This window comes from Littorina saxatilis, linkage group LG9 (genome assembly GCF_037325665.1).
Source record: "Littorina saxatilis isolate snail1 linkage group LG9, US_GU_Lsax_2.0, whole genome shotgun sequence".
In the NCBI taxonomy this organism is placed as follows: domain Eukaryota; kingdom Metazoa; phylum Mollusca; class Gastropoda; order Littorinimorpha; family Littorinidae; genus Littorina; species Littorina saxatilis.
This window is the reverse complement of record NC_090253.1, coordinates 43,262,871-43,290,276: the sequence shown is the minus strand read 5'-3', so window position 1 is coordinate 43,290,276 and position 27,406 is coordinate 43,262,871. Positions and strand designations below refer to the sequence as shown.

Below are 27,406 nucleotides of genomic sequence, written 5' to 3'. Positions count from 1 at the left end.
GCATTTTATGTAATAACCTCCTGAAATGAGTTTTCACACTTTAAAATGGCATTTAACGCTCATTGAAGTTTTAAGAAACTTTCTAACACTTAAAACAAAAGAGACCCCAAATGCCTGTGTTTTGAGCAAGATGGCATTTTGATACACAGCCGACCCCAAATGACTGTAAAACCACCTATGTGTGTGTGTGTGTGTGTGTGTGTACGCCTGTGTGTGTGTGTCTGTGTCTGTGTCTGTGTCTGTGCGTGCGTACATGTGGGTGTGTGTGTGTGTGTGTGTGTGTGTGTGTGTGTGTGTGTGTGTGTGTGTGTGTGGTGTGTTGATTTTGGTAAACTGGTTTCGATTTCCTACTGCTAACTGTGATTGTTGCTATTGTAAACCGGTTTCGGTTGTTTGCTATTAAATATGTCAGGCTTCGTAGACTGGATTCGGTTGTAGTCCGCTACTGTTACATTTAATAGGTTTTGTAAACTGCTTTCGGTTTATTCTCTGTTTCAGACAACCCCTGATTACAACCCTGTGATCGATTGTCACCCAAAGCACAGCAATATTATCATTGCTGTTGGATTTTCTGGTAAGATAACCCCTTGACTACCGGAAGAATTTCATGAAATAAATCTGATAAAAAAATGCCTATATTAAAGCCAAAAAATGATGCCAAGATCTTTTAAGTTCACGAGGCAACAAACCTCCTCCTCATCATCATCATCATCATCATCATCATCATCCATCATCATCATCATCATCATCATCACCACCACCACCACCACCACCACCACCACCGTAATCTTCATCATAACGTCGTCGTCGTCTCGACCGTGGTCTCAAAAAAATTCGTTTCAAAGTCAGTACTACTTTCATTGATTGTGTGTGTGTGTGTGTGTGTGTGTGCACGGTGTGTCACAGTGTGTGTGTGCTTGCGTGCGTGCGTACGTGCGTGCGTGCGTCGGTGTGTGTGTGTGTGCGTGCGTGCGTGCGTGCGTGCGCCGGTACGTGCGTGCGTGCGTCGGTGTGTGTGTGTGTACGTGTGTGTGTGTGTGTGTGTGTGTGCAGGACATGGCTTCAAGCTGGCACCAGCCGTGGGGAAGGCAGTGACAGAGATGGTGTTGAACAAACCTCTTTCCTACAACATGGCTCACTTTGCAGTGTCACGATTCACACACACTCCCAGCCACCTGTGATAGATCTATCTGCGCTGCTCAATGACTGCAATGCCAAACCAACAGCGGTTAACGATGTGCGATACATATACATGCGCCGCCTGGTGGTGGTGACCTTACGAGCACTTTCTTAATGCTGGTGTGACGAAGTCGCCGAGACAAAACTAGTTCTTGAAGTTTGTTTCTACTTTCTTGGGAGTCCGCCCCGTGATCGGGAGGTCGTGGGTTCGAACCCCGGCCGGGTCATACCTAAGACTTTAAAATTGGCAATCTAGTGGCTGCTCCGCCTGGCGTCTGGCATTATGGGGTTAGTGCAAGGACTGGTTGGTCCGGTGTCAGAATAATGTGACTGGGTGAGACAGTGAAGCCTGTGCTGCGACCTCTGTCTTGTGTGTGGCGCACGTTAAATGTCAAAGCAGCACCGCCCTGATATGACCCTTCGTGGTCGGCTGGGCGTTAAGCAAACAAACAAACAAACAAAAACTTTCTTGGGAGATACGCAGCAGAAATGGCAGTTTTGTTTAACATGACACCATTATTCTTATTACAACGTTGATTCTCTCTGGACGTCAGAGAATTCACCTTCGGAGATATAAAAGTGCCAAGAAGAGACTTTTTCAAATTTAATTGTTAATTGTACTGACAGATATATCGCGAACAACAGACGGTAAACTATGCTCTCCGCGCTTTACATATTAACTATGAATAAAGTCATACTATTTAAACATCAAATACGAACAAAATAACGTAACAATAAACTTCCAGCAACACATTATCCACTTATAGACTTCTTCTTCTTCTTCTTCGGCGTTCCAGGATCCACTTATAGACAATACCATGCAATAGATGCACAACTCACAATGAACATTGAAAAATCTCAACTTCAAATTAAACTTGAATAACCTGATTGACTCTTCATAGGAAGCTGAATCGCTCACACGAGAAGGACTGTCTTTAAATAGCACGAAGATAGCTCCTACACCGCCCCCCCCCCCCCCCCCCCCCCCCCCGCAATGATCACCCAAACCCCTACCCCCATCATTTGCCTTAGACTGATTACTTCGCTGCACATATAATCCATGTCCCAGCCGCTCTCTAAAACAATAACGGGTTGGTTTTTTTCTCTTTTAACTAATGGATTGTTAAAAAATATAATTGAATTGAATTTTCATTTAAATCTTTCATTCTGTCGCCGGGTTGCTTGCAATTATGGTTTGCTGGTGAGCAGCTTCGCTGATCTTTTTGTTTGAAATCCAAACCAAACACAATCATGAAAGTTTACTACGTGTAAAAGTGTATGAACTCTTGTAGACATGCATGTGCTATTATGCAATCTATATCTTTCGAGACCAGATAAGACAAACGATCTTTTGTGATGGACGGCATGCTCCACGTATACCCCCCTATGATGATTTGAAGAAGAAACACACACACACACACACACACACACGCGCGCGCGCGCGCACACACATACTCACGTACACACACACACGCACGCACACATAGTCACAGACTGACACATGCACACAGACACACACACGCGCGCACACACGCGCACACACACGCACACACACACACACACGCACACACACACACTCACACACACGCACACACACACACAAACACACACACACACACACACGCACTGAACTAGAACCGCACCAACACGGAAAACCATCTGCATGTCTTCAAGAAACCACGGATTGGAATTGTACATAACGGAAGATACAGAATATTTCACAGTTTGCAGACATTGAACATCCACCAATCAAATGAAGCGTTATAAATTGTGCTCTGTAAAATTTGATGTTTATGTATTCATGCGTGTTATATGTTATATTTTAAACAAAACAAAGACAAACACACACACTGACACACATACGCACGCACACATTTATGTTCGGGCGCGCACACACACACACACACGGCACACACACACACACACACACACAATTACGTTCGGCGCGCCCGCACACACACACTCACACACACTGACACACACACACTCACACACACACACACACACACACACACACCGTGTGACACACACACACACACACTCTCTCTCTCTCTCTCTCTCTCTCTCTCTCTCTCTCTCTCTCTCTCTCTCTCTCTCCTAGATATTGCCAACGCATAAACGGCAGAAAATATATCGTACTTTTCATTTGTTTCTTTATTTTGTTAGAGACAATATAACTTTATTACAGAAGGCTTTTTCTACTTCTAATGGAGGCATGCGATTAAGAAGTATTGAGGTGCACAAGTTCTTACAGTTCAGGTCAATAGAGCAAGATAAGAAGCTTTATTCAGGTGCATGTACGGCCAAGGTCAAATCACTTAATCTAAATTAGTTCACATGAGGCATTAGGGAAATATAACAAACTTGTTCAGGTGCCTGTACACATAAGATAAGCGCACTTTATCCAGTGCACATAGGGAATGAGTGTCAGATAAGAAACGTTATGCACAGGTGCGCATAACTAAAACAATGGTAAGCACACTTAGTCAAATTCACACGGGGCTTTAGCGTAACTTGAAACAAGAAACTTTATTAGTGCAGCCGGTAACCGGCCGTAAAAGGTGAACTGCCGCGCGGCACGGCTTGGTCAAGTTTACATTTGGCATTTGCGCAAGATAAAATTTATTCGGGTGCCTGTCCAGCAAAGAAAAGCGTACTTAATTTACCTTCAAAGGGCAGAAGCATAACTTTGTAGTGAATCAGCACATCATGTCCCAAATACTCGTAGTTTCTTTGAGTGGGGAAAAAAATAAAAAAATAAACAAGACAAGTATTAGGGGCGCTAGCCTAGGTGCTGGTGCTGTCGCTCTGACAACGGCATAATCTTTACATCCTTTTATCAGTTGTTTTTCTCTGTTGTTAGTTATATTGACTTATAGGATACAAATGTGAGAAGATAATGTGGTTAAAGTGTGATAAGGTGACTAATGTGATATAATTTTTAAACAGGCAATGCATTGCTTCTATTTGTAGGCTTATTTAGTAAGTGTGTGGGTACAATGTTTGCGTGTAACGATATGATGTGAATATGCGATGTGAATGTTACTACATGCATGGTTGATTGATTGATTAATTGATTGATTTTACAGACACACAGTCAAGCTTGTAATTTCTCTTTTAGAGATGAATAAAGATTATTGTATTGTATTGTATTGTATTCAAGCGCCTGTAAAGTAACGGTCAAAATTCACTGACGTGCTTGCCACACTGTGTCCACAACAGTGACTGTGAACAAACACGGCTCACAGTAGGTACACGGTAGGTTTCGGAGCTTGTGTGTAGCTCAGTGTTTGTAAGAAAGCACACAATTATAGCAAACAGTAGGCCTGACCTCTCCGGTTCTGCATACCTTCAAGTTTACTCGTCTGGAGCTACGAATAAGGTAATGTTAGATGCTTGTTATGATGATAACTTGATTCCTGTTTGCTCCGCCATTTGTATTCGGTGTATGCAGTCATATAAGCAAGTCGCAGTGTGTGTGTGTTTGTGTGCGTATCATGTGTGTGTCAGTGTCTGTGTGCGGTGTGGGCGTGTGTCTCTGACGGTGTGTTTGTGTGTCAGTGTGCGTGTATGCTAACGCGAGTCACGTGTGTGTGTGTGTGTGCGTGAGGCATTTGTGCGGTGTGTGTGTGGGTTTGTGTCAGTGTCTGTCTGTTCGTCTGTGTGTTTCGCGAATCTTTGTTATTGTGCCGGTGTGTGTGTGTGTGTGTGTGTGTGTGTGTTCATGTGTATGCGTCTGTGTGTGTGACAGCGTGTGTATGAGTGTTATCAGTATTATTTGTCAAAGTAAAATGTGTTCGCTCACTTTGAGAGGGAAGACGATACAAGGGCTGGCTGGCATACAAACGCGCATGTAGTGTCGACCGAGCTCATAATGTAATTGGTTGTTACATAATACATGTACACGTTTTCTATACTGTGTAAATGCTTACTTATGCTTTTCACCGATGATTTTGTTTTCTCATGCAACTAGGTGAACATGCACACAATGCGAAAACATGAGCATTCGTTTTATGCCATTGGCCTTGTGTTGCCCATGAGTAATGAAAATTGTCATCATTTTCACGAGTTTTCATTCACAAGCACCTGGTAAATAAATCTCATGTTCCCCGGGGAATAAATCCCCGGTTACCATAGTTGCAGGAAGCCCTATTACATGGATAATCAAAAGCAAACCCAATAGAAACGCTCGAGGATTCTTCGGCTCTTTTCATTGGCGTTTCCCCAGACCTAAACAGACAAGACACTGCTTTGCAAAGTTCCAAAAACCAACTGGCAAACTGGCAAAAGTAAACAAAAAAACAAAACTACTTCAATAAATTCGTCACAAACAAATGAAACCTACCGATATGTCATGTCTTCTTACAAAGTCATGGAGTGCGTGTATCTTTGTGTGAGAAACACGAACGTCAAGTTCAAGTCAAACCAATTGACCCCTGAGCTGACACACATTTTGACCCGTGCACAAGACGCTGTATCGATAAACGAAGCACAAATAAGAAATAATGATAAAGCAAAGAAAATAGCAACAAGATATGCAAACATCTCACAAAGCCGAGCAAGCAGATTGACAGGTCTAATGAAAAACAAAGAGGTACTGAGTCGGAAACAAGATCGCGATTCTTTCCTTCGCTGCACGACGCAAATCTTCTGTGACCTTTGACTCAACGTAGCTTCCACATTCGATTACTAAGCTTGATACTCACAACTGAAAGCCGAGGGAGTGGAATACCGAGATGAACAAACAGAACTGTGCATCCTCAAACCTGACATATTCATCCCAACATTTTATGAACTCTAAAATACAGAAAGTTGCTTTCACACGCCAGCTTTGATTGCCAGTGGTTATCCGCACGGAACTCGTGTGGTTATCAGCACGGAACCCGTGTTTCAAAGCATGGCTCCCTGTGTTGATTGTTATCTTATTTTCTCACTACCAAAATGATGACAAAAACGATGTGATGTTTCGTCCTTGGTCAATAAATATGAAACAAAAGACGATATGCTCCCCCTCGGACGACAAAAAAGCTGGTCTGTCAACAACCCATCAAACATCTTATAATATTGTTATTGATATGACACATTGTAGCGGCCATGAACTCTCTTTACAATAGCTTTAGGCAGTCGCTCCACACATCAATTGTTCCTTGAAATGAAATACTTTGTCATGAGCGTGCTCCAACTGTTAAAATATTGTCAGTTTTCTTGTTTTCTTTTTCATTGTATTATTTTCATTGTATTGTATCCTACAGTTCCTTCCCCTTTTTGCGTGTTTCTCCTCCATTTTCTTTCAAACCTTGTTCGTTCCGTGTTGCGTCTGCTTTTTACATTTAGTCAAGTTTTGACTAAATGTTTTAAAATAGAGGGGGAATCGAGACGAGGGTCGTGGTGTATGTGTATGTGTGTGTGTGTGTGTGTGTGTCTGTGTGTCTGTGCGTGTGTGTGTGTGTGTGTGTCTGTGTGTCTGTGCGTGTGTGTGTGTAGAGCGATTCAGCTACTGGACCGATCTTTATGAAATTTTACATGAGAGTTCCTGGGTATGATATCCCCAGACGTTTTTTTTCAATTTTTTCGATAAATGTCTTTTATGACGTCATATCCGGCTTTTTGTAAGTTGAGGCGGCACTGTCACACCTTCATTTTTCAATCAAATTGATTGAACATTTGGCCAAGCAATCTTCAACGAAGGCCGGACTTCGGTATTGCATTTCAGCATGGAGGCTTAAAAATTAATTAATGAGTTTGGTCATTAAAAATCTGAAAATTGTAATTAAAATTATTTTGTTATAAAACGATCCAAAATTACTTTTATTTTATTCTTCATCGTCTTCTGATTCCAAAAACATATAAATATGTTATATTAGGATTAAAAACAAGCTCTGAAAATTAGAAATATAAAAATTATTATTAAAATTAATTTTCCGAAATCGTTTTAAAAACAATTTCATCTTATTCCTTGTCGGTTCCTGATTCCAAAAACATATAGATATGATATGTTTGGATTAAAAACACGCTCAGAAAGTTAAAACGAAGAGAGGTACAGTAAAGCGTGCTATGTAGCACAGCGCAACCGCTACCGCGCTAAACAGGGTCGTCACTTTCACTGCCTTTTGCACTAGCGGCGGACTACGGTCATTGTGGAAAAAATGCAGTGCGTTCAGTTTCATTCTGTGAGTTCCACAGCTTGACTAAATGTAGTAATTTCGCCTTACGCGACTTCTTGTTGTCTTTTGTGTTCTTGTTTTTCCTGATGAAGCTTCCAGAAGCGAAAATTCGTTATCGTCTTGTGTCGTCTTTGTATCGGTGAGTACAGTAATCCTTTGGGTTTTTTTAAACTTTGTTCATCTTACCACAGTCACTTCGCTGTTTATATTTGTATTATTTTTGTTTAAAGGCACACTCCTTCCCTTGAAAACAATTCAGCAACACAGCTTGGCTCACATTTGAGATCTAGCCAGGCTTTGGCATGGGATAAGACCATCCCTCCACTTGGTCACATACAACAAATGAAGAGCTTGGGGACTTTATATGCGCAGTGAGAATGCTTGGTGAATACATTCAGTGGGACCGGCACGGTTGGCCTAGTGGTGAGGGCCCCAAAGGGTTTAAAATCGTGATCGTGATTGGCGTTTTTTGACCTTTCTGTGACCGTGATTGCCGAAATTTCCATTTCTGTGATCGTGATGGGACTTTGCCCGTGATCCGTGATGACAAAAAAATCAAGTCTCGTGATCGTGATCGTCATTTGTTTTCGTGATCGTGATGGGCATTATTGCAAAGCATTTTATTTTCAACGTACATTTTCACAGCTGTATCACTCTATGATCCTCTATTCGTCGATTTTGACAGCGATTGCTTCCCTTTAAGAGAACCAATCACACAAAAAAAGAGATCGAATCAGGAGGCAAATTGCAAAAGTCTGCCAAATTTCATCCAATGGAAGGGCTTCGTGGAAAAGTTTTGAGTGCATTCAGTCGAATTCGAATTCAAAGATCAAAAATGGCGTGCAGCGGTACTGTCATCGAACTTCTGTTATATTTTGTGGATTCAAGCCAGACCAAAGCAGGCGGCGAGAATGCCTTCCTTGGTGGAAAGGTTCAGGTCAGTCTTTCCGAAGACGAAATATCAAGGTATGTTGATCTATGTTGCTCTATGACTGTTCTGAATGTAGGCAAAGATCTTGAAATTTGTTCAAGATCTTTGAGTTTGAGTGAGATCATTGACATTGTCGACATTGCCACGTCCGGCTGTCACTCGCTCAGTGTGACCTCGACTGGCTCGAGATCGAGTCTGCGTGTAGCCAAAACCGAAACTAGAAATGTGTTTTTCATCCCAGCAACGTGGACACGCTTGGCATATATTCTAATTGTCGCTTCTTTGCATTAAGCTTGGATTTATTTTAGCGCCTGTAAACTTTAATATCAACAATGGGTTAAATTCAGAAACAATGGCGGGGAGACGTGCCAGTTTGGGTCACTTGATCCTCATGTCAAAGACGATCAAAGTCATGTTCGTTGGGGATTTTGTCAGGCATGCTACTTTTCCAGTAATTGACGGAAATCCGATAAAGCCGTTTTCAAAATCCGGTAAAGTCAAATTTATTCCGGTGAAGTTGAACAATTTCCGCAAAAATGATCCGTGTGAATATCGCGCAACGCGACCGGGCGCCGGTCTCAATGAAGCCAGCGCACAGTAGTGTTGTTTTCACCAGTTTGGAGGTGTGTTGAATGGTGGTGGGGGGAGGCTAAAATGGGATTTTTAACAAGATCACAACACTATTACAGCCCTGAAAATGATGCCCAGAATGGACCAGATTGCACAAATTTTAACCGTTTTTTGAGAAAAAAAACGGGGGGGCATGCCCTCGGACCTCCCTAGTTGGCTCGCCTGCTTCGCAGGCTCAGGCTTGTGGCTTCGCCACTGGCACTGCGCGCTTCTTTCAGGTAAAACCATTTTTGGCCTGTAGCATTCCTGTTTGTTTTTCAATGCCATGAAACCAGGCGATGGTGTACCTCAAACTGTATGGCAAAGTTGAAAATAAAGAACCCATCACACATACATGTACTTTAATTTCAATCCACCCAGGGGTTTGCAAGAGTTATCTCTGGAAATGTGAAATTGTGCAAGTATATATTCATGTGTGTGAGTGAGGGTGTGGGAGTTGAATGTGTATGAGTGGAGAGAAAGAGAGAGAGAGAGAGAGAGAGAGAGAGAGAGAGAGAGAGAGAGAGAGAGAGAGAAAGAGAGAGAGAGAGAGAGAGAGAAAGAGAGAGAGAGAGAGAGAGAGAGAGAGAGAGAGAGAGAGAGAGAGAGAGAGAAACATTGAAAACAACATTCTTGTTACTGATTACAAATCATGATATGTATTTCTATGTGTCACTGTGTGTATGAAAGAGAATTTAAATAATAATAATAATAAAAAAGTGCAACAGTTCTCACTTTGTGTTGAATAAACAATAGATCCAGAGGAGCGAATTACTGTGTGGTTGCGTTTACTTTGACACGTGCTTTCTGTACATGCAACTTTTACCGTGACCGTGATTTGCCACTGGTGTTCGTGATCGTGAAAACAAAAATCAAGGTAACTGTGATCGTGAAAGCTATAATTTTCCTTCCCGTGATCGTGATGATACCCCCCCTTTGGGGCCCTCTGTGGTAAGGCGTCCGCCCCGTGATCGGGAGGTCGTGGGTTCGAACCCCGGCCGGGTCATACCTAAGACTTTAAAATTGGCAATCTAGTGGCTGCTCCGCCTGGCGTCTGGCATTATGGGGTTAGTGCTAGGACTGGTTGGTCCGGTGTCAGAATAATGTGCTGCGACTTCTGTCTTGTGTGTGGCGCACGTTATATGTCAAAGCAGCACCACCCTGATATGGCCCTTCGTGGTCGGCTGGGCGTTAAGCAAACAAACAAACAAACAAACAAACATTCAGTGGCTTTTACAGAAATTAATTCAGAACATTTGTGAACTCACGACATCAAGCAGTCAGAGTGTTGATTCTTGGTATGTGTCCGAATGGAGGGAAGGTCTTACCCCATGCAAAAGCATGACACGATTTGAGATGGTGAGCCAAACAGTGTTCAATAAGAAATGGAACCGAGTGCACGAAGCACAACAATCACCTTTGGGTGAAGGTCAGTCTAACAGGGTTGAGAATTTAAAGGCACAGTAAGCCTCCCGTAAACCATCACAGATACTGTCAGGCTTTTACACACAGTAAAAACACCCTTTCATTTAAACACTCACCGCTTGAGAACATCCTAGGTGCCCTCCGTAAAGAGCGAGCAATTTTCAAAGAATTTATTTTTGCGTGGTTTATCTTACCCCTGAGCCATCGTGAACCCGTGTGATCCAGTTTCCCTTTTTCACAAAGTACATCGTCAGTTAGTAATTTGAATGCGACTCGACGCGAGTTTATCTGCAATAGCACGTTATTGTGTACCTCTGACTATGCACGAAACAAACGGCTGTGGTTCACAAGAACTCTAGCGATGGCTTTTGACTGTTCGGAGGAACTGGCGATAGACATAAACCGTCGTCTGCTACGAGAACCACGACCTTGCGTGACCCTGCTTCCGGGCTTTTCTTTTTTCAAACTTTCAAAACTTCGAATTGTACTGATCTTGACTTGATGAAAAAAGAATTCTTTAAGAATGTTTGTGTAAGAAGCTGTCAATTTATTATTTAGATTTTAAAAGTTAGGTCTAGCACCAAAACGCACCACGGTCCGATTGTCCCTGAGCAAATCCGCAAAATTAATTCTTTAAAAATTGCTCGCTCTTTACGTAGGGCACCTAGGATGCTCCCGTTTGGTAAGCGTTCAAATGGAAGGGTGTTTGTACTGTGTGTAAAAGCCTGACAGTATCTGTGATGGTTTATGGGAGGCTTACTGTGCCTTTAAGGGCTAAGGTTCCCAAGAGCATACAAGGTTATCAACAGGAGCCAGACTCACAAACAACTACTCTACTTTTTCTTCCGACGAACATAAAACGTCGATCTACTATAAATAGCTCACGCCTTGGCAGGGAGACAACCTAACCAATGCAGAGCAGCTGCTTGTGATAAGGGGGGCTACTGCATCGCCCTGTCACGGAAAGAATGTGCCTTTAAAACTGTTTATGCATGACTTATGATATGCTTGTGAGAACATTTTTAATAGTGAATATTCATATCGTGAGGTGAGTGACTGATTGACAGCTTGGTCACGAGTGTTCTTTGACTGACAGCCACACACAGATCGGACAGAGTCATTTTCTTAATGACATATTCTGATATTTTTTTCCAGCAAATCTAAGCCTGAGAAGAAGGATACAATATGGGTAGCGAGGTGTTCGATGTCATCGTTATCGGAGCAGGAATAGAGGGGAGTTCTTCTGCGTACCACCTGGCTAAAAGTGGACAGAAAACTCTTCTCTTGGAACAGGTGAGTCGATCAATCATTTTTGTGTGTAAAGGAAACGATTTGATATTTACTGGAATTTAAATTTCGGTCGTGAATTGGCCACACAAAAGTAAGATCAGAGGCACACACAGTCAAAGTAGGTTGGTTGGGTGTTTGTTTTAACACCCCTAACACCGATATGGTTATTCGGGACCAATACAAATAAACCGGAAACATGCTACTTCTCTTGTAATTATTGACTCTTTTTGTTTTAATTATCGCCTGCCCCCCCCCCCCCCCCCCCCCCACCCCCCGTTATGCTATTTTCGTTGTCCATTTCCCCTTTCCCCACAGCCGAGTCAGTTCTCACGGCCAATCTCGCGACACACGCTATGCCTACTACACACATGATGAAAAACGCACAGAAAAATATAATAATTATTGACCTAATTTGTTCCAGTTCAAATGAAATGCAGATGTTGACTTGCTAATTTAATTTTAAACAATTTGGATGCAGTTCCCCCTCCCCCACAGTCGAGGCAGTTCTCACGGCCAGTCCCGCATCACACGCTATGCCTACACCCAGGATTACTACACACACATGATGCTCGACTCCTACCCGCTGTGGGACACTCTGGAGAAAGAAGCTGGGGTGAACATTTACAAGTAAGTTTGGCCTATGTTGCTGCCTATAATAAACAGTCATGTCGCTAAAGTAAGCTTGAACATATACATATATTATGTCCGGGTATTTAATGTGAATGCAAAATCAGCTTGATGTACACAAGAAGATTTTTTTTTTTCGTAAACCGGGCACTAGTGTCAATATGCCAACTTTTATTTTTTTTTGGGGGGTGGGGGTGGGGGGGGGGAGTTGGTATTTGGTATACTTATTGTCTTTGAGGGATTTTCGCAAGGAAATTCGGGCATCTATCCCTGGATATATTGTTCAGCGACGGAGTGACGTAACCCGTCTCTTTTTATTCCTGCTTGCGTATATTCGTGTTTTTGAAGCCCTGAGACTTTCGCAGCGAGCTTGGGATAATGATAATGCGCATGCTCACGAGACCCAGGTTCGAACCCACGCCGATAGCGACGAGCTGGTTAGGGGCAGATTATACCTCCACAAAGTCAGCGGCACAGACAACGCACTGCAGATTATCCCAGCTCGCTACACGTTGCGTGAAAAGATAATGGGCCAAGTACTCGTCATAATCCCTATCGCAGCATCAACAAGGAACTTAGTCGATAAATATCGACAGGGGGCGGACAAATGGTTTACATGTGAAATGTGTGTATATGGGTGTGGTTCTGAAACAAACAAACCATGTGAACCCCCCCATCCCACCGCTCGCGGGCTGAACGACTGACGTCACATGTCGCTTCGGTCTTTTCCTGAGAAGAACACCGCGTGTACATAATACACAATTCGATCGCGTAGCACTGCCAATGCACATTTTCGCAACGAAAACCGTGCTACTGTTTCTTGTGTGTTAAATCTGAAAGCAATATAAGTGAACGAACAATTGAAAACTGATATCACGTTACTAAACTCCCAAAAGTAATAAATTACTTCTGACTGCGGTACACAATACGGCAGTCACCTCTGCGAATGCTGTCGAAGAATCTAACCGAAAGTAAACATTCTGGGAATCTACGCGCATCGGCCTTGACGCAAGTTCAATACTTAGCCAATGAGCGTGCCGCGGCGAAGTTGGCCGCTGTAAGTCTCGCAGCGCTGGCTGGCTGAGCGAGTTGCGTGTCCATCCTTTTTTGGTCCAAGCCGCACCAGATTAGTAGGTGCTTGATTTTGGTATTTTGATTTTACATAACATTAAACCTTTCTTGGGGTTCATGGTCATGGCAACAGCCATAATAATATTATATCATGTATAATATTACATTTCAGCATATTTGAATTACATGTCATCATACCAAACTGTCATACATTTTTATTCCTACATCATTCTGATTGATCACAACCAAACCTACTATCAGTGGACACATCCAAATGTAAGCGCCTGTTCTTGACAACTTTTAATCGATCTAAAAATAGCAACTTGCTGGGCCCTCTGCCGCCAACAGACACTGTTTGGCCTGTAGGTAAAATGTACAATGTATTTTCTGATTTGTGCACAAAAGCTTTATTTCTTTTTTCTTTTTTTTAACATAACAATGTTTAATGTCACTGTATGTTTAAAAGACCATGGTCATATTTGTAAAAAAAATGTTAAATTAGAAAATAAATAACATTTTGGTTCATGATTTTTCCTACACCTGTGCTAAAAATAAGAAATAAAAATGTCGGGTATATAAGTCTCTCAAATACAGCTAGGTATGAATGGCTCGGTTTGAGTTTGTTGCGGTTGACCCTGCACAATGCGACATATCATGTTTTTGTTGAACAATTTTGACGTCACCCCTCCCATAGGGTGACGTATTTCACAACTTCCTGTGTTACACAAACTCTGTGATGACCAATTTTGACGTCACCCCTCCCATAGGGTGACGGATTTCACAACTTTCTACAGATGAACAATGTTGCCTTCACCCCTCCCATAGGGTGACGGATGTCACAACTTCCTGTGTACACAAACTGATGACGTATTTCACAACAAAATGGCGCTGCCCATGGTCAACCTCTAAACTATCCGTATAGAATGGGGGCGTCCTCGCCCCCATAATAATATGCAGTGCGTCGTCTGTGCCGCTGAAACTGCGCAGGTATTCTGCCCGCTTTATGAAGGCAGCGCGCTGCCGACTGGGCTACGCCCCCCCCCCCCTCAATGCTGAACATATTACTTTCAATACATTACAAAACGATTCCGTCAACATAACATTTCTTTTCACGTCAAACCCAGCTTCGCTAATCATATTTTCTTAACACACAGAAAATGCGGACTGCTGAATATAGGACTGGAAAATGGTAACTTTCTGGGGTCGGTGGCCGGGTCCATGAGTCGTCACGGTATGGACTTCCAGTCGTTCCAGTCCAGTGAATTTCAACGCCGCTACCCCATGCTTCGCTACCCGCCACGCTCCGGTGCCATTCTGGACCCCATGGGGGGTATCCTACGTGCGGACAAAGCTTTGGCTGCTTTTCAGGTGAATACAACTTTTCATATGCAGCAGAGGCTCACCCGTCCATGAATGCTACTGGTTTGTTTGTTTGTTTGTTTGCTTAACGCCCAGCCGACCACGAAGGGCGGTGCTGCTTTGACATATAACGTGCGCCACACACAAGACAGAAGTCGCAGCACAGGCTTCATGTCTCACCCAGTCACATTATTCTGACACCGGACCAACCAGTCCTAGCACAAACCCCATAATGCCAGACGCCAGGCGGAGCAGCCACTAGATTGCCAATCTTAAAGTCTTAGGTATGACCCGGCCGGGGTTCGAACCCACGACCTCCCGATCACGGGGCGGACGCCTTACCACTAGGCCAACCGTGCCGGTCAATGCTACTGGTGACACTGTCGCATGGCATTTACTCCTTCCATGCTTTCTACTGCCTTTACCTTAAGGCCAAACAAAAATATATGTTGGTTTAGGGTAACCCGACCGACCCTATTTTTCCCGCCGACCCTAAAATCTTTTTTCTTTTATAAAAAAACAAACAATCCCCCCCAAAACACCCTCTGGCACATTTTGCATAACATGCCGAGACTAAAAAAAAAACCAAACGACTTACCGACCCTATTTTTCTTGGTCATGTTACCCTAAACCAACATATATTTTTGTTTGGCTCAATCACCTGTCCCAGAATTGGGTCAGGAATCCGTTTCAACACTGGTTTTGTTTTATAGCACAAATCCCCAAAACAGCTCTAAACGATTGACAAATGTGAATACAGAAAGAAAGAAAGAAAGATATAATTCCGAATATAGCACCAAGCGCTTGACAGTTCAAATATAAATACATAAATAAATACATGTAAACAAATAAAGAAAGAAGGAACAAATAAATAAATCGCGATACGATGCTACTGGACACAGCAAAGTGCTCTGTGATAGATCACTAATATACCCGTGGTATAGTCAAGGGCGGATCCAGGATCTTTAAGGAAGGGGGGGCCCAAACGTTTTTGCACAAACTTGAAGGCGCGAAGCGCCTGAATTGAGGGCGCGAAGCGCCTGAATTGAGGGCGCAAATCGCCCTAATTGAGGGCGCGAAGCGCCCGAACTTGCTAGGGGGGTCCGGGGGCATGCCCCCTCCCCCCCGAATTTGTTTTTTTCAAGGACGCAAAATGCTGCAATCTAGGGCCACCTGAGCTCAAAAACTGTCATTTAATCATATCTCTCTCTCTCTCTCTCTCTCTCTCTCTCTCTCTCTCTCTCTCTTTTTTTCCCCTGAAGGGGGGCCCGGGTCCCCTTAGCCCCTCCCCCCCTAAATCCGCCACTGATAGTCATTGACCTTAGGCCAGAACTCCCTTTCAATGACCGCCACAGCTAGAGTAGAGAAAACCAGGTCGTCGGTTGGCTGTTGGATGTTCATGTCCATGTAACCTATTTAGCGCCATTCGGGACCGATTTCAGTTTGTTTCCTTTTTATCATAGGCTTTAGACATTCTGATTAACATCGCTCAACGGCTATCGCCAGTTATCTCTCTGACCGGACGCTAAATTCCTACGCGAATCTATCAAAACAAGAATACAGAGTTATCTCCCATATGTTGTTTGTGAGCAGTGTTCGCGAGACGTAAATGATTGCAGATTGGCCGACTTCGACAATGATCTCCGTTCTGTTCTTCACAGTTATGATAAAGACATCGTTCTAAGGTCAAAACAAGTCGAAATTTTGGGACTGCTGCCGGAAGGAGACCGTAATATATGGTTGCATCGCTGTCAAAAAAGTCGTCTGCTCCAGCGAGCGCCGAAACCAAACGGTTGATTATCACGTGACACTTATGCCATATTTAGAGAGTTGTTTGCACAGTAAATACAGCCGCAAAAAATAGCTCGCTTGAAACTGTCTTACATATCAATTCCTTTGTAATTTAAAAACTGCACAACACCATGAAAAATCATTATCGACGATCGCGAATCTGCTTATATCCATAACACATTACAAAAAGATCTAAATATGTAACAAATCGATTTCTTACCCACAGAAAGAAAACCAAGGCATCCTGTCAGGGATAGAATGAGCCGAACTCATTTTGACCTGAGGTCAGGATGAGGCTTTAGACTGTGGAGCCTATTAACAGAAAACATGTTCTTATAGGGGAAACGTTACCTTTAATAGGTCTTAGAAAACAGAGTCTTATACAGGGGAAGGTTTCTTTTATGACAGGTCTTTCTTTCTTTCTTTCTTTATTTGGTGTTTAACGTTGTTTTCAACCACGAAGGTTATATCGCGACGGGGAAAGGGGGGAGATGGGATAGAGCCACTTGTCAATTGTTTCTTGTTCACAAAAGTACTAATCAAAAATTTGCTCCAGGGGCTTGCAACGTAGTACAATATATGACCTTACTGGGAGAATGCAAGTTTCCAGTACAAAGGACTTAACATTTCTTACATACTGCTTGACTAAAATCTTTACAAAAATTGACTATATTCTATACAAGAAACACTTAACAAGGGTAAAAGGAGAAACAGAATCCGTTAGTCGCCTCTTACGACATGCTGGGGAGCATCGGGTAAATTCTTCCCCCTAACCCGCGGGGGGTTTGACAGGTCTTAGAATGGAGGTAAATATATAGAGCGTATTAACAGAAAACAGGGTCTGACAAAGGGAAAGCCTAGCATTGGAAGGTCTTATGGAGATAGGTCCGACTGTACGTGATACCTGTGATGTAAAGACAACTGCCAGACGAGCTAAGCGTGTCCATCTATTGCAGGTGTCCTTCCTAGACAGGTGTATCGCAGTCAAGGTTATAGACCAAAGGGGTTAAGTATACCTTCATGTTCTACAGGCTTTGTGGTTTAGTTGCCTCTCAAGGACCATTGCAAGTCGTTGTCTTCAGGACTCATTGACCAAAGCAACGCAGAAGGTGTCTTTTATGATATATACTGCGCAAAACAAGTATTGCGCCCATGTTCGTACCCGAACTAAAACATTCATTCCCGTGTCATTTTATTAAGTCTTTCTATGCCATATCCATCAGTCAGTTATTCAGTATGTCAGTCCATGTATGTCTGCTAATTTTTCTTTGACAGACAATGTTCAAGCAATTGGGCGGGGTTTTACGTGAGGGTGAAACGGTCAAGGTCATCCGGCCAGGTCAACCCTTGGTTACCGTGACAACCACAAAGGGAGAGTACCGCGCCAAGAAGGTCGTCATGGCGACAGGTCCTTGGACTTCAAAGCTACTGGAACCGCTTGGGCTTCGGCTGCCTTTGAAGGTACTATCTAACCAGCTTTTGTGTTTTGATTTGTTTTGTTTTGTTTGTCCGAGAAGTAATTCTGTGGTGTTACTGCATTATGGTACGCAATACGGATAGTCGATGGAAGTTGTTAAGGAAACTTCCAAAAAAGGGACGTTATAAGCTTGGTCATTTGGCATACTTAGAGTTTGAAATGATTTCTTCTTTTTCTTCTTCTTTGTTCACGGGCTGAGACTCCCACGTTCACTCATGTTTTTAGCACGAGTTGATTTTTACGTGTATGACCGTTTTTACCCTGCCATTCAGGCAGCATACGCCGATTTCGGGGGAGGCATGCTGGGTATTTTCGTGTTTCTATAACCCACCGAACTCTGACATGGATTACAGGATCTTTTCCGGGCGCACTTGGTCTTGTGCTTGCGTGTACACACGAAAGGGGTATAAGTCACTAGCAGGTCTGCACATAATCTGCACCTGGGAGATCGGAAAAATCTCCACTCTTAACCCACCCGGCGGCAGCGACCGGGATTCGAACTCACGACCTCCCGATTAGGAGGCCGACGTCTTACCATCACACCACTGCGCCCGTCTTTGAAATGATTAAAAACTAGTGTTGTAAAGATCGGTCCAATCGATTCCAATGCTTATCATAATTCTAGCTCAATCGTCTTGTTATCAGTAATAATGGTTTAAGCATCTTATTTTCAGAGCCATCCAGATGATAATTTGTTGGTATAAGTCTTGTATTTTTGCAATGAGAGAGTTCTGTCAATGCAGTTTTTTGTGGCACCACCATAATTATACTTCACATAATGGATTTGGACATTTTGTCGTATTTTCGAGTTGAATACATTCATGTACAAGTATGTGTCCTTGAAAATATTTATATTTAACATAAACACCATTCAGAAACTCTGCAAATAGTATCCTTTTTCGCTGGTTTGGTATTGATGAATACCATTCATCAGATTTTTCCCTCAAAATGTTTATTTGGTAAGAAAAAAAAATCAACATTTTATATCATGTTACGGTCATCTGTTTGCAGCCTATTCGAATCACTGTGTGCTATTGGCGGGAGAACAGGGAGACAACCCCTCACTCCAGCGACCGCTTCCCTTGTATCATCGATGGCGGACAGGATGACGGTGAAGAGTTTCACGTGTACGGTCTGCCCAGCGAAGAATACCCAGGCTACGTCAAGGTATTCTTTGTCTTCTTCTGCGTTCGTGGGCTGCAAAGCCAACTTGCACTCGTTGTTGTGCCCGAGTGTGGTTTTTACGTGTATGTCCGTCCCATCAAGCGTTATTGTCCAGGGTAAACAAAACTGTAGGCGACACGAAGAACATTTTTCTTCGCTTCTTCTTGTCGTTCGCTGTTAAATCGTCAGTCCGGACTGCTGTCCTCTCCAAGTCTTCTCTGGGGCGAACAACTTTGTAATCAGTGAGGATTTATAGCTGCTAATAGTTCTTTTCTGCTAGATTTTATCTCTCGAAATGGCCATCAACATTTTTTCAATTTTAATTCCCCACGTTTTAGGCTCTCCTTCTTGGTTCCCCACGTTTTAGGCTCTCCCACGTTTTAGGCTCTCCCTTCACCTTTTGAAATGGCCCCAAAAATGTGCTAGTTATATTTCCGAAGTAATAGGCGCTTCTTGGTGTCACCTGCCCCTTCCCTCCTCTACCCCCCCCCCCCCCACCCACGGCCTTATGACGATTATCAACGCCAAACGACATCCATGTGTAATGGAAGAAGCTAGCCCACAAAGAACAAGAACATGCAAGAACATGAATAATTAGTTTGGCCAAATAGCAAAACATTCGTTGGTAATTATCCAAGTCAGGAGAATCCGCATGGAGACGATCGAGGCAGCTCTTTAATTTTTACACCCTGAATGATTTGTAAATCATTTTTAAATCAAGAATTCCTCATATTCAGATTGGAGCTTGCATCCTTGCAAATCTGATTTCTGGCCAAAACAGAATACGCCAATGACTATGTAAATGTATGATGTCCTGTAACATCTATCCTACATTTTACACCTCCCTTTCTTGTGTCTTAATTTACAACAGGTCTGCTTGCACGACGGTCCCGATATCGACCCGGACGCCAGGGACGAAGCAGACGACACCTGGGTGCGGGAGAAGGTCACAGACTACGTGCGTCAGCATTTTCCCTGGCTGCAGGGTTCACCGGGCATTGTGGAGGCTTGTATCTATACCGTGAGTAAAAGTTTTACTGCTAGCAACTTACGCATACACCCAGGGTAGCGCGACTCTGTTGCTGCTAGCTTTCCACTGGGAGGAAGCGACCCAAAGTTCCCAGCGATGGGACAATAATGTTATGAAAATGGAGGGGGAAAATATCACGTTGTGTCTGCCATGGCATATACTCTGCATTTCTTCTTAATACATTTTGCGGGGTAAATTTGTTCTGCAAATCTTCTGATTTTAAAAATGTTTATTCGGATACACGTTTACAATGCCATGGGATTCGTAATATAGCAACTTAGCACAAGATAAACTTTATATATGTGCTCTTAGATACAAAATGATAAAGTGGCGCACAATATTGCAAGTCTTCTGAGTAAAGTTTGCTGTGTGAACCAATTCTTTTATTTTTCTCAGGAAATTGATTCTGCCAGTCCAAAGAAAAACATCTGCTGAGTAAATTATTTCTGAAATCCTTATTAGTAAAATTTGCTGATTTTCTTCTTCTCCAGAACACTCCTGATAATGATCCTGTGATCGACTACCATCCGCAACACAGTAACATCATCATTGCTGCTGGTTTCTCTGGTAATATAAATGAACTAAAAATAAATATTATACAGTAACTACCTTCCCCCGTAAACCCCATGATTTAAACCAGCACATATCCTCACAGGTTTTTGGCATGGGATACTTAAGAGCATCCTTCCACATCGACAAATACCGAAAATGAACTGTCTGAAAACTTCCTGTGTATAATTTTTGTTTTCTTGGGTCTTTTGTTTTTTCTGGTTGGTTGTTGTTGTTGTTGTTGTTGTTGTTGTTGTTGTTGTTGTTGTTGTTGTTGTTGTTGTTGTTGTTGTTGTTGTTGTTGTTGTTGTTGTTGTTGTTGTTTGTTTGTTTGTTTGTTTGTTAGTTTTTTTCCTGTATTAATTTTGCAGATCGGTGTCAGTTATGACATTCACAGAGCAAAATGTTCTTACGCTTCACTGAAAGCTTGGAAGCTGTGGATTTTTTGTATGTGCATATGTGCAAGTGAATATTTTGTTTATTCAATGTAAAAGATTGGATGGGTCTAAGACGACTTACGGAATGGAGTATATAGGAAGGAACGTATCTGTAGGTGTTCCAAAGAACAACATCAGGGATCGCAATATAAACTGGTAGCTTTAGTTATTATTCCTTCTTGAAACCTTGTTAAAATGTTAAAATAGGTTTACACCTGCATCTGGAGGCAATGGCTGCATAAATTAAAAAAACTAAACTCCCTTTTTCTTGACTATCCTAAAACAGGCAATGGTATGTAGCTAGCCCGACCTAGCAAGGAGTCTGTCTGTACCGTAGGTGTATCTGAACTGTTTCCCCCTGAGGTTAACCCAACAAGCAACATCTTTATTAAGGACAAGATAACAATTAGCCCATGTCAAGATGTACACTGCTACCTGCCTCCGCGTTATCTCTTGTCAACTACACGGGTAGGCCTATGCACTTCATTGCGGGGCTGTTGCTGGGATTTCGTATCTTCGGCAGATTAGCCTTGAACGGTTCTGCAGTTTTCGAAACTTTAGGACTGTCCTTGGCGTCACCCTCCACCCCCTCCCCCCTCCCCCCGTGAAACAAAAGTTTGTGGATTCCAAAGACGTTTTGGCGTTTTTTCGGACCCCGGGCGCCCAACGACATCCTTAAATTTGTATAACGCAGAAAAGAATCAACAACGACAACAGGCGCTTTATAGATTATACTCGTTCAATCAATCAATCAGTAAGTCCGTCAACCAATCGATAGATCGATCGATCAATAAATTAATCAATCAATCAATCAGTCAATCAATGAATCAATCTGTCAATCAATCAGTTAGTCAATCAAGCCGTTAATCAGTGAGTCGGTCTATGTATCGCACTATCTCGCTAGCTCCCTCCCTCCATCCACTCATACATCCATATAAACTAGCTAGAATTTATATAAAAACAACAGTGACTTAAAACGACGTTGGTTACCGCTGGATGTTAATGTTACATGGATGGACAACCTCCACATTCTTTACACTGCACACAAAAGACTACTTGTTGGAAATGAACATCGATTTGTGTAACTTGATTTAATTTACGTTTTGATAATATTTCTGTTTTCTTGTTCTTTCCTTCTTTGTTTTTATTACGTCTGTCTGTCTGTCTGTCTGTTTATCTGTCTGTCATTCTTTCTTTGCATATGTGCGTGTTTGTTTGCTTTCTTGTGTACGTGCGTGCGTGTGTGAGTGTGTGATTGTGTGTGTGTGTGTGTGTGTGTGTGTGTGTGTGTGTGTGTGTGTGTGTGTGTGTATGCGCGCATGTTGGATTATATTTCTATCACTTATTTTGTCATTTATTTATTTATTCACTTAATATTGCAGTTATCTATTTATTAGTCCTGTATTTATCAGCTCATTTATTGTTTTTCTATTTCATCGTTACAGGTCATGGCTTCAAACTGGCCCCAGCAGTGGGGAAAGCAGTGACGGAGTTGGCTTTGAACAAACCGCTCTCCTACAACATGGCTCCTTTTGCTGTGTCTCGCTTCAACGCTGCCTCCAGCAAACTGTGAGGTGCGTTTCTTACACCAAGTTCAAGCTGAGCTGAAGCGAACGCAGCTTGCGCAGACTTCTGATGCCGATACGAATCAAAGTTGCGGTGCAATATTTATTACATGTTTAAGCAGAACTTTAATTCAATGGGAATTGTATGCCGCATATATCGCTTTTCTGCGCCCTCTGGTAAACTGTGAGGTGCGTTTCTTACACCAAGTTCAAGCTGAGCTGAAGGGAACGCAGCTTGCGCGGACTTCTGATGCCGATACGAATCAAAATTGGGATGTGATAAGTATTACAGGTTTAAACAGAACTTTAATTCAATGAAAATGTTGTGCCACATATCGCTTTTCTGCGCCCTCTTGCAAATTTCGAGGTGCGTTTCTTACACAAAGTTCAAGCTGAGCTGAAGCAAACGCAGCTTGTGCGGACTTCTAATGCCAATACGAATCAAAGTTGCGATGTGATAATTATAACAGGCTTAAACAGAATGTAATTTCAAAGGGAATTTTGTGCCACATATCGCTTTTCTGCGTCCTCTAGCAAATTTGCGAGGTGCGTTTCTTAGGCCGATTTTTTAGCTGAGCTGCATGGGCGGTTTGCTGATTCTCAAAGCGGATTTAGAATCTAATACTAGGCTTAACAGAGCTTTAATTCAATGGAAATGTTGTGGCATATGTGCAAGGGTGAGCTTTGGCTCCGTGTTTGTTATGACAATGGATTTGAAAGTTTTCATGATACAGAAAAATGGTGTGATTTTTCAAATTAGCTTTGAGCAATGATGATGATGATGTGTGTGTGTGTGTGTGTGTGAACTGGCATTATCTCTTTACTCGTATGTATATCATGCAAATGAGGTCAGGTTAAACTACAGTCTGGTAATTTTCCACTGCTCTTGGTGACAAATTTCATTTTCGAAACACTTTGTGGTTTCCTTTGTACGGTTTTTAAGAAATTACACATGACGATATAATTCCTTTTGTAGTGTACTTCTTTTTGCTGTTGACATCAATCAATCAATCAATCAATCAATATGAGGCTTATATCGCGCGTATTCAAGTCAAGTCAAGTTTTATTCCGATAAAACCCCGTGAGGGTACATGGAAAATTAAAAAACACAATAAAAACACATTTCATTCAACACCAAATAAAAGGAACTAAAACAAAAAGAAATCAGACTATGTACAGAAAAGGGAGTTGAGGGGTGAGGGAGAGCAAAAACAATACAAGAAACAATTCAACAATAATAATAATAAATAATAATAATAATAATAATAATAATAATAATAATAATAATAATAATAAAACACACAAAGTAATTACATACATTTCTTTACTATGGGAAATGGGGGGAAGGGGGAGGGGGGGTGATGGGTGAGTTAACATAAGGACAAAAATACTATTACAAACAACACAAAACAGATAACGGAGTATAAAGCTAAAAGAGAATTAAATTTTACTCGCTTCTCAAACAGTCCATGACAAGTGTCATGAATTTTGCGAGTTTTAGCAATAAACTCTTTTTTGTAGTGGAAAAAAGCTCTCTGAATTTAACTGAATTGGGGCGGGCATAATAATAGCACCGTAACAACTGTTTTCTATAATTGGTAAAAAAAGGACATACAAAAATATAATGGAACTCGTCCCCAAGGTCACCTGATGAACATTTGTGACAGATTCTGTCTTGTCTGGGAATACTAAGAGTCCTACCTTTTTGTATAGGCAATTTATGATTCAGTGTTCTAAATTTTAAAACAGCGTTTGCTACATTAACCGGCAGGATGGACAAGTACTTTTCAAACTCAAAATTCTCTTTATATATTCTATAATTATAATAAAACTCATTGTTATTTATTTCTGAATGCCAGGTTTGGACAAATTGGTCTTGTAGCCTATTTTTCATCAGTGCTTTGAAAGTATTAAAATAACCACCATCCGTTACATTATCAATAGTTTGATTGTACCAAAAATCACTAAAGCCTAACTCATTTAGAACACCATGGACAGAAAGCAAAAATTTTGACTTGTATACACCAGAGAGCTTATTAAGCTTGTCTAGCCCCCTGGACCATGGTTGAGCCCAATACAAACCACAAAAGTGGCCTGGTTCAGTGGTCCAGTGCCTCCAGTTTGTCAGTAGATGTAAAGCAGTGAGTGACGGATGGAGGCCTGGGTGGTAGGGCAGCCGCGAGGGCAGTAAGATACTGTGGGTACCGCGGTGAGCAGTGGATTCTGTTCAGTCAAAGTAAAGCCACCATAATAAAGGTTTCTGGTCACGCTTAGCTGGCAGACTGGGGGGGTCGGGAAAAAAATTGATATTTTGTCTGATTGGTGTCATCTTCACCTAACCATGCCTTACTTCCCAACCAGTGCCCGTACTACAAGATACATGCCATAACCGAAATTGTTGTAAATAAATAATGAAGAACCTAATTCTCCTTGTGAAGCTTGGCTGTTTCAGTCACTGTATTGTTATGTGTGGAGGTGTCTGTTTTGTATGGTCATAAAAACATTTCAGCTTCTGCTTAAATGCTGTTATGAACTTCAAGGCAGACACAGTTGTCTCGAGTAGAGTGGAGGCGATTCTCGAGCAGACGATTAGTGCTTCATATATGGGTCAATCTTTATTTGGTTCAGCCTCTCGCCAATGTGTCTAAGTAGCCCGGATGTTCAAGTAACAATGGCACTCCAAGACTAATTGTGGTGCCTCATCCAGTCCGATTCTTATTTGGTTGAGTCTGGCATCTTAAGACCCGTATCAGACGCCAGGCTATCATCGCTAGCAGCAAGTCACTCTCCAAGTATCCCCAGCGTTTACAAGAAACAAGTCCTTTTTTCTGAACGGTTTGGGTTTTGCATTGTTCTAATTTTGAATATGTGGTAATTATAGACTCTGAGCAATTGTTTACGAGGCCTGGGGAAGCCTGAAGTTTAGTTGGCGATTGTTTGATCTAAAAATGTTCATATCCTGCCTTGCCGACTTGACATTTGGTCAACTTGGTTCTATTCATCATGTTTTGAAAATCTTGTGAAGTATTTCTAAGCATAGGCTATGCAGGTTCGCTACTCACCTTTATTTGGCCCAGTAAGTTTGTTTAGTTTTTCCACCCACCATCCCCTTCCTGCTTCCGATAGGCTTGACATCCGGGCAGCTTGTTCACTTAACGGAATTTTAGTGGTCACCAGTTATCCTTCACTTGTGGAAGAACTAGAATTGTCTGGGATGTTCTTTGCAGTATTGTGGTTTCATCACTTCAATTTTTATTGAGTCAATTACATCGGAATCCCTAGTCCATGATTACGCTCACTTCTGGTTCTACCTGGTGTGTGTATGTTTTGAGCAGAATTTCTAGTCCATCATTCAGCGGTATCCTAACTTGTGTATATATGTGTGTATGTATAGCTTGCAATTTTGCCCATCATTCAGCTTAATTCTAACCGGCGCATATGTATTTTTTCTTTGTTGTTGTTGCTTTGTTTTTGGTACGGTTGGATGAAGTTAGGCATGGTTATGGTGAAGATGTGGTTCCCAATGGGGAACATTTTTATTGGTAGTTATATTTTGTAAAGTTTGGAGCTTATTAAGCTTGTCTAGCCCCCTGGACCATGGTTGAGCCCAATACAAACCACAAAAGTGGCCTGGTTCAGTGGTCCAGTGCCTCCAGTTTGTCAGTAGATGTAAAGCAGTGAGTGACGGATGGAGGCCTGGGTGGTAGGGCAGCCGCGAGGGCAGTAAGATACTGTGGGTACCGCGGTGAGCAGTGGATTCTGTTCAGTCAAAGTAAAGCCACCATAATAAAGGTTTCTGGTCACGCTTAGCTGGCAGACTGGGGGGGTCGGGAAAAAAATTGATATTTTGTCTGATTGGTGTCATCTTCACCTAACCATGCCTTACTTCCCAACCAGTGCCCGTACTACAAGATACATGCCATAACCGAAATTGTTGTAAATAAATAATGAAGAACCTAATTCTCCTTGTGAAGCTTGGCTGTTTCAGTCACTGTATTGTTATGTGTGGAGGTGTCTGTTTTGTATGGTCATAACCACCATCCGTTACATTATCAATAGTTTGATTGTACCAAAAATCACTAAAGCCTAACTCATTTAGAACACCATGGACAGAAAGCAAAAATTTTGACTTGTATACACCAGATTCATACATTTTAAACAAAAAACGATATGTCACACAAGAAAGTTTGTCAGAACCATTTGAAAATGCAAGTTTGTACCAAAAATTCAACATACGACATTTCGCTTGAATACTTACAGGGAACTGACCTAATTCACCCAAAACCATGTTTGTTGGTACAGTTCCGTGGGTACAGTTCTAAGCGCAGGGATTTACTTTTTTTTTATTTTATTTTTATTTTATACAATTTATATCGCGCACATTTTCAAGGCGCAGGGATTTATTATGGGGGCGAGGACGCCCCCATTCTATACGGATAGTTTCGAGGTTGACCATGGGCAGCGCCATTTTGTTGTGAAATACGTCATCAGTTTGTGTACACAGGAAGTTGTGACATCCGTCACCCTATGGGAGGGGTGGAGGCAACATTGTTCATCTGTAGAAAGTTGTGAAATCCGTCACCCTATGGGAGGAGTGAAGGCAATATTGGTCATCACAGAGTTTGTGTAACACAGGAAGTTGTGAAATACGCAAAAACATGATTGGTCGCAATGTGCAGGGTCAACTGCAACAAACTCAAACCGAGCCATTCATACCTAGTTGTATTTGAGTGACTTA

At 42.2% G+C, this 27,406-nt stretch overlaps 3 protein-coding genes across 6 annotated transcripts in view; all 3 read left to right on the top strand.

The window, feature by feature from the left end:
- Positions 1-1,871, top strand: part of LOC138977207 (peroxisomal sarcosine oxidase-like) — a 40,541-nt gene extending 38,670 nt beyond the window's left edge. The window contains exons 7-8 of the mRNA XM_070350112.1: positions 499-574; positions 1,054-1,871. Coding sequence (XP_070206213.1) covers positions 499-574; positions 1,054-1,181 — 204 coding nt within the window. The 3' untranslated portion in view covers positions 1,182-1,871. The remainder of the gene's footprint in view (positions 1-498; positions 575-1,053) is intronic.
- A 2,295-nt stretch (positions 1,872-4,166) lies between these two features.
- On the top strand, positions 4,167-26,628 carry LOC138976184 (peroxisomal sarcosine oxidase-like). 4 transcript variants are annotated; one of them, XM_070349024.1, is made up of 10 exons: positions 4,369-4,561; positions 7,436-7,482; positions 11,464-11,601; positions 12,077-12,225; positions 14,451-14,664; positions 17,722-17,907; positions 18,935-19,090; positions 19,959-20,108; positions 20,609-20,684; positions 22,549-26,628. In XM_070349024.1, exons 3-10 carry the CDS (start codon positions 11,494-11,496, stop codon positions 22,674-22,676), a joined length of 1,167 nt encoding a protein of 388 aa, XP_070205125.1. In that variant the 5' UTR covers positions 4,369-4,561; positions 7,436-7,482; positions 11,464-11,493; the 3' UTR covers positions 22,677-26,628. The 4 variants fall into 4 exon arrangements, with proteins under 4 accessions (XP_070205127.1, XP_070205126.1, XP_070205125.1 ...); XM_070349026.1 differs by lacking the exon at positions 7,436-7,482 and having other exon boundaries at positions 4,167-4,426; XM_070349025.1 differs by lacking the exon at positions 7,436-7,482 and having other exon boundaries at positions 4,167-4,437.
- Positions 22,555-27,406, top strand: part of LOC138976185 (peroxisomal sarcosine oxidase-like) — a 36,395-nt gene continuing 31,543 nt past the window's right edge. Inside the window, exon 1 of the mRNA XM_070349029.1 lies at positions 22,555-22,677. The gene's annotated coding sequence lies outside the window, so the exon portion shown is untranslated. The remainder of the gene's footprint in view (positions 22,678-27,406) is intronic.

What these genes read in the sequence shown, in the direction of transcription:
- LOC138976184 (XM_070349026.1), top strand. Translation starts at nt 11,494, where the DNA reads ATGGGTAGCGAGGTGTTCGATGTCATCGTTATCGGAGCAGGAATAGAG. An exon ending in AAACTCTTCTCTTGGAACAG is followed by an intron (nt 11,602 to 12,076) that starts GTGAGTCGATCA and finishes ATTTGGATGCAG; the next exon opens with TTCCCCCTCCCCCACAGTCG. An exon ending in GGCTTCGGCTGCCTTTGAAG is followed by an intron (nt 17,908 to 18,934) that starts GTACTATCTAAC and finishes ATCTGTTTGCAG; the next exon opens with CCTATTCGAATCACTGTGTG.